The following is a 12,334-nucleotide window of genomic DNA, read 5'->3' on the forward strand; positions in this document are numbered from 1 at the left end:
AATTATCCAATTTAATTTTTACAAATACTAGTTTTAATATTTTAGTTCTTTAAGTATTTAGATGATAAGACTTACAAGAAATTAAAATGAACGTGTTACTTAAAAAATCGGTACGAAATTAAATTTAATTAACATATATGATTTTTATACTCATTTATTCAATGCATGCACTCAAAACATGTATTTGGGCATAAAATTGATAGTAGATCATGAACTCAGAGGTACTTGTACCCACCAAATTATGGTGCATTGTTATTTAAAAATCATCATGAATAAGTTGACTAACCAAGGTTTTGTTGATGTTCATCTAATTTAGAGAAGAAAGAAATCATGTTGTAGTGACTATCACTATGCAAAATTGATTTAAATGTCTCATAAATCAGAATTAAGGAGTCCACATTCCCCATCATCATTTACATTTTCCTCATCATCTGTTGTTCGAGCTAGTTGCTCAGCTCTTTTACTTTGATGCCCCCAATCTGTTTGAATCAATGTGTAAACCATCATACAAAAACACGAAATTTGGGCAGCCAACATGCCAAACCACAAACCCCTCAGCTGGTATCTGTGCATGAAAGCAGCTGCAACTGGCAACCCTATTAAGTAAAATGCAAACAGGTTTATTCTTGCACCCACATAAGGGCGTGCAGTCCCTGATAAGATCCCACATGCAGCAGTTTGAGGCCAGTTACCAATCTCACACAACCCCAAAATTGGAAGTATGGTTTTGACCATATCAACAATTTGTGTCTCAGTTGTGAAGAGTTTCCCCCACACTTTCCTCACAAACATCAAGAAAACAAAGGCTGAGACCCCTGATGCAAATGCTATGAAAAGTCCTATTGTGGCTGTACTTTGTGCACGTAAGGGTTGCCCTGCACCTAGTGAGTGACCGATTTGTGTTGTCAAGGCAGCACTCAATGAAAAAGGGAATACATATAGGAACCCAGTTGTTTGAATGAGGACACCCATGGTAGCAACAGTGGTTTGTGGATTACTCAACATGCCACATAGGAAGAGCATTATCTCATAACACCACCACTCCAAGCACACTGAGACGCAACTTGGCAATGCTAGAGTAAGCAAAGGTCTCCAATCACGAAAAGAAGAGAGAATAGTGGCACCTTCCCAAGGTTTAAGAGGTTTCTCTGAGACGAGAAGATAAAGCACTAAGCCTAGGATCATGTTTATGGAGTTCAAACCTGTGGCTAGTGCAATGCCTTTCACTCCTAATTTCAAATATGTAGCAAAGAAGTAATTTATTGGAAGGTGTAAAATGGCAGCAAAAGAAGCAGCTACAGTTAGTGGAGCTGTCAAGCCTTGTGTTCTCAAGAAGGACCTCAATGGATTGAGATGAACTTGGGCAAGGAGTTCTGGGATAGAGAAGAGCATGTAAACTTGTGCAACCTGTGTGACTTCAGGGTCTTGGCCTAGCCAGTGTAGGAGGGGGGCCATGTTTAGCCATAGTAGTGAAATGGGGATGGCAACAAGGAAGAGAAGACACAAGGTTTTGAAGAAGGTTTGGCTTAAAACTGACCATCTTTTTGCTCCATATGCTTGGCAACAAATTGGGTCCATTCCCATCGTAAGACCCTTGAGGAATGAATTTGCAGTGATGTTGGCAAACCCTATTGCAAGTGCTCCTCCAGCTAGCTCAACTTTCCCTTGCCGACCCAAGAAAAGCATCGAAATGGCAGATCGTGAGTACAGAAGCACGTTCGTCACCATTATTGGACATGCAATGTTCGCCAGTGATTTAAACTCTTCTTTCACCTGCAAGTGCATCTCAGATCAGATAACTCACCAAAACCTTCTTTCGATAAAAATTCTGGATATTACTATACTTATTTAATCACAACAAACATATATAATTTGAAAACTATTTTTTTTTTCACTTTCTAAACTCAATTATATAGATAATTAAATATTTGTTTATTTAAATCAATTTATGTTAAATGCATTTTTTTTGGTAGTCTGGACTCATGAATGTAAATTCATAAATCCACTATCTCATTGATAATAATTGCATGTAATTTATCGTCACAAACTTTTCATGGATTTTGATGCAAGTCATTAAATAATACCAGGTTGTAGTTTTTTAATGTTTTCTGTATATTTAAAAATGACACATTGTTTTTTGGGTTTGAGGACAAAGGTTTGTTGTCTCATATTAATGCTTACAAAAATACTTTTCTTTTTTTAATTAATTCAAACGAGTTTACCTTAAAGTACGTGAAAAAATAATTTATAAGTAAAATAATACAAATATGCCAATATCATTATTGATTGCCTAAACGACACACATTAAGTGTTGAGTAACAACAAATACTAAACCTTAAATTGCGGTATTGTGTGATTCTATCAACTTAGTATGTTTCCTCAATAAATAAATGAATAAATATATATATATATATATATATATATATATATATATATATATATATATATATATATATATACGTGTTTATAAATATCATCAAGAAAATATTAATGAAACCTGAAACCATGGTCTCAACAACCATGGCAGGGGCAGGAATAACATAATAAAAAAATAAAATCTTTTGCAATGCTAAATAGGTTTTTTTTTTGTTATGGTTCCTTTCCGTACGACAGGGATAGGATGAATTGTTTTTTGAGTAATAATATTCAAATAAAATTTTTTAACACTATTTTAATATTATTTATATATTATTATATAATTAATATAAGATAATTTTTATAATTATTATTATTAATTATGGAATAATTTTGAATGAATAAATAACACGCAGACAATAATGTTAACACACAACGTGTGTTGTAAAGAAAACGTTGTCATCGTATGTTTTTTATTCCCTACAAATTATGATATTTTGACATTTTGACCCAACAGAAAAGAAATAAAACAGTCTTTGAGAAGAGGAATCATGGCAGCAGAAAAATTTGCAGAAGAGATAGAGTTAGGAACCTCAGAGAGAGAAAGGGTAGGGAAAAGTTCCTTGAGAAGGTTGTGTAACTGTTGAGGAAGGTCATGAAAAAACCTGCCACAACCACAGTTTCTTGTTCCTTCCCTGCTTTCTTCACTGCTTCTCATGGCCAACCTTTGACTTGCTCACGGGGTTACCTTCTACAGTTCCTCCAGTTTCAGCACCAGTGCACATGTTTATCTCAGTTTTTGCTAAATAGGACACAGATAAAAAATCACTAATTATTGGAATATTGTTGTGCATTACTTGCATACAATGTTTTCTAACTAAAATATGCATGTTTGTTAAAAAATATGTAGAATGTTGCCAATCAAAGTGCTTGAGTGAAAGTAAATTATCAGTAACCATTTCGTGTCTTTGAAATATTAATTTCTGTAATTAATAAATATTTTACACAGAAAAATCGGTACGATAATAATATAGACTAACTCTTGAGAATTAATTTAAAGAAACTGGGAATTTAAAGGAACAAAATTAAAGCATATCGATCTTTCCCAACCCCTAAGAGACGGAAAAGACTAAAAAGATCGACAAGAGTCTTAAAAGTGATGTTTAAAAAAAAATGTCTGAAATGGAGCTACCCTTGTTTTTAATTTGCTGAATCGATCATATTATACATGAACATATAAAACAAAAAAGAAAAAAAATGGAGAAGAAGAGCCAAACCTTCATATCCAAAATCACTAAGAGAAGATGAAACTGCAGAAAGGTGTTTGGAAGCAAAACACACTTTTCAACTTGACCAGTACTACATCTCTAAACCTTAGTTTTGATTTATACTCGTCTTCAACATTGCAATTTCTTAAAATAATAGCAATTTGTAGCTGCTACCACTCACTTTTTATTGTTGCCTTTCATATTTTGCATAAAACAATAATATCATGTCCAAGAAGTGCTAATAATTATGCCCTTTTTTTTATACTTTTATCTTTCTCTTCGTCCTTTGTTAGGTTAAGTTCGCTTTAGATACTGAGATATATTACATCCATTTCCTTTTCAACTAAGTTTTTTCACTTCCACAACATATCTGTAAAACAGCATGATCATTATGTCTTAATCCTTTGAACATGCCAGTATAATAGAAACTGTTATTTATCATAATTAATGTTTTGTCTTAAGTTTTTCCTCTTAAATATTTTGATTTAATTAAGATCAAGTTGCAACAGTGTCGTACGTAGCAACTATGTGTTCTGAAGAAAGAATAGGTAAATTGAATGAAGAAAGTGTTGGAAGATGAGTAGCATGATTAAGTAGAAGAAATGTTATCATATGTTGCAAAGTAAGGCACGTGAAGGCTTCAAACTCCTCAATTAATTAGGTCGATCTATCTTAATTATTAATTAACTCTTGTTCACAAATCATAATGTATCCATGTGCCAATGGTTTTTCCTTTCACTGGTTAGCTTTACGAAAAAACGAATATTATGGTACAGTAAAATATGTTGTAAATTGTTGTCTGCTACTACATGTTTGTAATAAAAGATATTAACAAACTCAAGTCAATCAAGCTTGAATCAAACATATTATGTGCTGCCACATAACTAAATGATTCTCTCCCATTGTCGTTATTTTTCCTAGTACTGCATGCCAGTAGAGATGTCTTATATCTATTATTTCGATAATAAAAATCATTTTTATAATATCTAAAGCATATTCATATTAAAATTATATAAAATGTATTTCAGTACGTAGTTGGTTTAGTATAAATACAAATTTTTGTTTAATCTTAATATAAAAAGTTTAATTTGGATAACTTTAATTGAATTTTGATAATTATTAAAGGAATTGAATATATGTTTAATCTCTAATAACTATAATTAGTGTATATTTATTAAAACGACAACTAATGTCAATATGTAGATGTTAATTTTGCTTTAATAAATTTACTCTTTTTATTAACAATAAAAATTGAATAAATAGAAAATCACTTGAATACTTCAAAGTGACTCGAAAGAGGTAAGAATTTGATATGCTTTGAGCCTAAAAGTAGCACTGTATGTGTTTCTTACTAGCTCGACAGGCACCAACTTTCACCCTAGGCAATAATAATGGAGCAGCTTGTCTCGCTACGTAGAGCCACAATGTAGCAAACAACGTAATCACGTTGGCTAGTATTTACTGATCATTGGCAAGGAAGCATACTCAAACAACAATGCTCTTGACCATGTTCGAGTTCCTAGACAACGATCGACCTTCATTCGATGAACCAATGCAAAAACTGCTCCTTGGAAACTAAGCCATCCCAGGTTATGAAGGTCGAAATTAGCACAAATGATTCGTAGGCAAATAATGGAGGTTCTGAAACAAAACATGTTAAGACAAAATCGTCTAAAGATACTAGAATGTCTAGCAATCCAAATTCTGAAGTTTAACAATAAGCATTAAACGAAATATCTTTTCAAGAAGAGAAGTGCTTACTTAACCTATAATGTCTAAGTATTTGCTCAAGTTAAATGAAAAGTTAAGGCTTTATACGAGAAACTACGTAAGTTTTCCAAATGTTAATCCACAGTCTTCTCAAGATAAGAACATAACACAACAACGTTTCTCTAAAATCTATATCATCTAACACATTGTTCACAAGAAGTGTCTAGTCAATAAGAAAAGTCTACATGAAAGCTTTAGAGATAATATACCTAAGAATTTGTACTCATGTAGAAACGAAAAGAAGAATGTCTCACCAAGGAATTATTCTAGGAATATGTGCAAAACAGTAGGATATGCTCTCAAGCTCTCAAATTGAAATATCTTTTCTTAAGAATAGTAATAACATTGAAGATTAAAGGTCTTACATAAAAAACAATGTTGTAAAGGAAAGTATCGTGTAATGAAAAACATGTTAAAATATACATCTAAATTAACTTTACATAAGAGTCTAGTGCCATATGTTGTCTGCTACCAAAAGTGTTATACATCGTTCAACCGTTCTTGAAGATATACTTGAATGATGCATTAATTATTGACAAGTCGTATGACAAGATGTTTTGAACAAGCAACACAAATTAACAATTGTAAACATTTAAAACATTTAATGCATATGCTGTAAAGTATTATTTTGCTTACATACCTTGTCCTTGTCGTTTGTGTAGAACAGGAATACACAAAGGATTAATCAGAATTGTTAGAAATGAGAGGACTTATATCTCAATCCAAAAGGGAGGGGGGAGGGTGAATTGAATTTTTCCCTTTTTCGAAATCTTTTTTAAAATCCTTATAAGTTCTTGGATCTTGAAATCAATAATCATATATATATATATATATATATATATATGAATCAACTAAGCAAATAAGGAGAAAAGAAAGATCAAGACACAACAATCTATACTAGTTCGGCTATCACAAACCTACATCCATTCCTCCTTCAACAACCTTATTTGAAGGAAATCCATAATAATGATTTGAGTTTACAAGAATACAATAAACACCCTCAAATGCATTCCTCACACCTCTCAAATCAAAATATCAAATAAAGAGATGAAAACACTCAATCTTTTACAAAACACAAGAGCAATACCAACTTTCACCCCTGGCTATCCTCGCATAGGTATCCAATATCTCATATTGATGAAGATCCTGATGAAATCACATTCTCACAGTGCAGTAGTATCAGAAACTATGAAGTACAAAAGGTCTTGAATGAAATCTTGTCGTGTAACCGATTAAAACTCGCAAAAAATGTTATTTTGCATATTTTCACTCAACCTATTTGTATCTAGCAACAAGCACACATCATACATATCAAAATGTTTATGCAAAATGAGAAATATACATGTTCTACCAATACTAAGGCTTGTTACCAAGTTTGATGTCCTCAAGGTGTTGTGAGCACTTGAAATGTGATACATGCTTCAACTTTGTACTTTTCCTTGAGCTAATCCATTTCCAAATCATCTTAGTTACCTGTAAAACAATCAAATGGTTTAGATGCAGGTATCCAAATGAATTTGGGGCCTTTAATGTTAGGTGGTTGTGGTTATTCCTTAGGAATCCATTTGAATTTGCCCTTTGGTACACCAACATTTTTATAATAGCAGGCCTTTGATAAATTACCAATGTTATTGCAGTAAAAGAAAGTTGTAGATAAGGGTTTGCTAATGTCAATGAATTTCCTAACATTCATTTTACTGGTTTTACCTATAAAGCGTATTCCTTGTTTGTTTAGAACACTTCTTTGTGATCCTAATAGGGCTTCAAGATTAGAATTACCTAGAGTGAATTTGGACAGAGTATTCTTAAGGTATTTAATCCTTTCCAGTGTTGTTGGGAAGTTCTCACACTATTGAATACTCATTTTACTCTCTTTGATGCCTTGCCTATTCTTTAAGCTTTCATGTTCAGATTTCAGGTTTTGATTTTCTTTGTCTAGATTTTCAATTCTGCTTTCAAGACATTTGTTCTCACTTTTAAGCCTATTAATTTGGTAATGCATTTTCCTAGCCTCATCATGTAATTCCTAAAAAGCATCAAGTAATTGATAATACTTGTCTTCTATGCTCCCATCTTCAAAACTGCTAGCACTGCTTTTCAAAACATATTATTCTTGCCATTAAGCACAAATTGGTTTCCTCTTCAATCCTCTCATCTGATTCACTTGAGGAGGAACTTGAAGCACTGTCTTCCCAGGCTATGTAGGTCTTTTTCTTCTTGTGATTTATGCTGTATTGGCTACTTTTCTCTTTCAACTTTTGCTTCATTTTGGTTACTGGACATTCAGGCTTGATGTATCCAACTTTGCCACATTCATAGAAAATTGGTGCAACAACTGATTTTCCTTTCCTTCTATCGGTCCTTGTATTTCCTGCAAAATCAAAGTTAGTTTCATTTTTGAACTTAAGGAATTTTTAGAACTTTTTTTACCATAAAATTCACTACTTCAAGATCAGGATTTTCAGCTTCAAAATCATCTTCTGCATCATGCTTCCTTGAACTTGTTTTCCTTGTTGTCTTGAGAGAAATTATGTGCTTTTGCTCTCCTTCTTCTTCTTTCAATCTTCCTAATTCAAGCTCATGTTCTCTCAATTTTCCAAATAAGGTGGCCATATTCATGGTAGTTAAGTCTCTAGATTCATACATTGTAGTGACCTTTGGTTACCAACTCCTATTCAAACTCTTTAGAATCGTGATGTTTATCTCTTCTTTATCAAATGTCTTCCCAAGAGAAAAAAGGTGATTCACAATGTATGTGAGTATTTTCTGCACATCATATATGGTTTCACAACTCTTCATCCTAAATATTTTGTATTCTTGGATTAAAGAGTTTTTCCTAGCTATTTTCACCTCATTTGTACCTTCATGTGTTACCTCTAACATATCCCATATCTCTTTGGTTGTTGCACACATGGAGATTCTATAAAACTCATCAATAGTAAGTGTAGAAGAGATAATGTTTTCAGCTCTAACATCATAATGAGCTATTATTTTCATCAATAGTCCATTTAGAAAAATCTTTGATTTTGGTATTTCCATTTTCAACTTTGGTTGGTTCAAAGGGTCCATTTATCACGGCATCCCATACTCCTTTGTCTACTGATTCCAAGAAGATCTTTATTCTGATTTTCCAAAAAGGATAATTATCTCCCGCAAATAGAGGTGGCCTATTTGTGGAAGCCCTTTCTCCAAAAGTTTGAGATACACTGGCCATCAAGATGTTGTTTCATCGATTAAAATTCGAGCACCGAGCTCTGGTGTCAATTGTTAGAAATGAGAGGCCTTATATCTCAATCTAAGAGGGGGGTGAATTGGATTTTACCCTTTTTCTAAATCTTTTTTCAAATCTTTATAAGTTCTTGGATCTTGAAATCAATAATCATATATATATGAATAAACTAAGTAGAGAAGGAGAAAAGAAAGATAAAGACACAAGAATCTATACTGGTTCGACTATCAAAAACCTATATCCAGTCCTCCTTCAATAACCTTAGTTGAAGGGAGCCCACCAATAATGATTGGAGTTTACAAGAATACAATGAACACCCTCAAATGCACTCCTCACACCACTTAAATCAAAATAGCAAATACAAGAAATGAAAACACTCAATCTCTTACAGAACACAAGAGCAATATCAGCTCTCACCCCTGGCTATCCTTGCACATGTATCTAATATCATAGATTGATGAAGATCCTGATCAAATCACACTCTCACAAAGCAGTAGTATCAAAAATTATGAAGTCCAAAAGGTGTTGAATGAAATCTTGTAGTGTAATCACCAATAAAGCTTTGCTTCATTCAAGAATGAGTCTTTAAGAGCACTTATAGTCAAAACTCAGAAATCTATTAGTATATGAAAATTAGAACGTTATAGAATCAAGTCTCAAGTCAGGTTTATATAGAAAAAAAAATCTTGACGCAGTTTAATCGATTATATTATTTGCGTAATCTATTATGTTTTTGCATATGGTTTAACAAATTATCTCAAGTGTATAATCGATTATCTGAATATTTATGCCTATAATTGTTTCTTCTAACAGTCTTAACAGATTAAGCTTACTATGTAATGTATTGGACTATGTTTTCTGTTTTAATCGATTATTAAACTTATGTAATCGATTATATTGACACTTAACCATATTAGTCATCCATTTTCTTTTTCTAACAAATTATATCACTTATATAACAGATTATGGCTTGCTCTCTATTTTAATCGATTATGTAGCTTATATAATCGACTATAACAAAGTGATTTGCCCCTGTTTAGCTTTCTAAGTGCTCTGGTTAAATCTAACATATTATACAACTTATGTAACTGATTATTTATACCAGAAACTAGATTTCTAATCTGTTTAAGGCTTGATACACTCATCATTAAAGGATTCAAACATCTAGCACTAACACGTTAAAGATATAAATATTTGTTTTGCCATTGTTTTGTGGAAGAAACCTTTTAAACAATTGACCTATTCATCATAAAAAACTAAGATGTAAAGAAGCTAAGCTCCCCCTATCAATAGGAACATCTACACATGCTGGATAAAAACGTTGAGAGAGGCAAAGAACATTCTAGAATAAATTTCTTGAAGACCTCTACTTTGACAGAGTCATACAAGTCACTCTTCAATGAAAATTCTGATAAAGCACTACACCTCTGATGAAAAGACAAAAGTATGACCTCTCACTTAAAGGCTTCATGCTCTTCTAAAAAATCAACTCAACATCCAACAATCATCTTTCAAAAGGGCCTATATAAAGAAGATCAACCAAAGAGAAGAAAGTTGTTGTTATTAAGAAAGATATAGAGGAACAATTGAAAATATGAAGAAAGAAAAGGTGAAAAAGATAGAGAAAATGAAGAAATACATTAAAGAATAATTTACTCTACTTCACCTGAATACATATACGGTCTGATTCTCTTCAAATAAAAAATATGATGAAAACATGAAGATTTCAAGAAGAAAAGAGAGATGAAGAAAAGAAAAGGAAAGTGATAAAGTATTATGCCCAAGATGAGATGAAGAAAAGAAAACAAGTAAATAAATGAGGTTGAAATAATTGAGGTTGAAATGAAATGATGAAAAGAAGAATAAAGTTGTGAGCATAGTGAAAAGAAGAGAAGAAAAGAAAGAGAGCATGCATTGAACATTCATTTTTTTTTCTCACTAAGCTTGTATACATTGTTTAAAGCTCTTTCATCCAGAAGGAATAGAGAAGAGAAGGAACATACAAAACAAAATTAATTGAATGATCAACAATGTCGCTGCTCAGAGCCTACATCGTATACAACTCTTCAATCAAAGGAAACAACTTCATTGAAGAAGGAAGGAGAAGATAAAAAGAGCAAGTATTCGTCTTACTACTCACATTTAAATAATTTGATGCTTCTCTAATCAAAGGAACAACCTTACTGAAAAGAAGAGAAAAAGAGCAAGCATAAGCATGAAGATTGAAGATCAATGTTGTTGCTCAAGCAATCTCCAAGTTACAAGACTGTACATCATTACACTTATCCTCTCTTAGAGAGTTACTCAAGTCTATAACTATACAAGTGTCAGATTGTAAATATAAACCTATCCTCTCTATGAGAGTTAAACATTTGTACCTTGTAGTGTATCCCATATTGGATCTATTGTAAGTTCTATAGATAACTAAAATACTTGTAACCATAAGTGGGTAAACTCGGTCTAGATATCGTTTCCCATAGAGACTTGCATTGTTAAAAAAAAAGGTTATGTTTATTCATTAATTAAGGTTAAGAAATTTAAAAGAATGGCAATTTTTTATGTGTATGAAATAAATCGAAAACTGAGAAAATAATATAATTTATAAAATGACTATATAGTAAATACTTTACTGGGGTTAGATTTCATGTGTACAATCAATATGAATAACAATACACTTTTAATTCCTACTCTAGCATTCACACCACATGTAACAAGTCCTAATATCTTAGTGACAAGTCTAAATTATAATAATAAAAACTATAATGTCTTAGAAATTTTTATTATAAGTTCAGTATCATGATGTTATGAATGACTAATTATTTTGCATTTATGTCTAGCCTGTGAAATATATGTTCTTATCCTGATTAGGTTTCCCAAACTATATTTCACTCAGCAAGTACTGCCAAATATGCAAACAATAATCATGTAGTTAATTACAAAAATAGAACACAAGAGTAGTGAAAAAGAAATATATTAAATAGTAAAAATCACAAAAATAGAAGATATATTATGTCCAATCTCCATGAATTAGGGAGTTAGTTACTTTGTTGTATCTCTCATAGAATTAGTTTTGTGTGCTCCAAGGGTGTATTTTCTAACTTTGTCAAGTCTCCTATTCATAGGATCTAGGCAAATTTGCTCGAATTGGATTATGCCTAAAAATTATACTTGATTTTTGTAATTAAAGTAACCAAATTTGTTGACAAGTGATTTTGTTAAGATATTTTTCAATCTTTAATGATTCCCATTTATTTAATTTTTGTAATTGAAGTAGCCTAATCGGTTGATAACTGATTTTGTTGAGATATTATTCCATCTTCAATGAATTCCACTTATCTGTACAATATTTTCAAAAATAAGGTTCAAATATTTCTACTTCCCAATTTGTTAATTAAAAATCTTAATTATATAAAAAGTAATAATAAAAATACTAATAAAAGATAAATAAAAAAACAATGATAATGAAAATTATGATTGAGATATGTTTAGTCGACACACATACGCCACTTGCCACTAACTCTCTTCACCAAAACGACGTTGGCAAGCAACATGGTGTAGGTGATCTCTTTGATGAAACCAAGCTTGAGCAGAGTTATTTACTTCTTTGTTAACTGTTGTTTGATGCTTTTCTCTGATATATTTCGGTATGCCCAATAGTCCCACATCACTTAAGAGTCGAGGTCAATGGTAGTTTAAATATCTCCTTCTCCTT

At 31.9% G+C, this 12,334-nt stretch overlaps 1 protein-coding gene across 1 annotated transcript; it reads right to left on the bottom strand.

The window, feature by feature from the left end:
• Nucleotides 1-352: 352 nt before the first annotated feature.
• On the bottom strand, nucleotides 353-3,698 carry LOC106758362 (protein DETOXIFICATION 53). Its single transcript, XM_014641293.2, is given in 4 exon segments — nucleotides 353-1,773; nucleotides 2,948-3,055; nucleotides 3,057-3,157; nucleotides 3,633-3,698. Coding segments are annotated over 3 exon segments (1,593 nt in total). The 5' UTR covers nucleotides 3,141-3,157; nucleotides 3,633-3,698; the 3' UTR covers nucleotides 353-372.
• Nucleotides 3,699-12,334: the final 8,636 nt, after the last annotated feature.

Source organism: Vigna radiata, chromosome 4, assembly GCF_000741045.1.
Source record: "Vigna radiata var. radiata cultivar VC1973A chromosome 4, Vradiata_ver6, whole genome shotgun sequence".
NCBI lineage: Eukaryota > Viridiplantae > Streptophyta > Magnoliopsida > Fabales > Fabaceae > Vigna > Vigna radiata.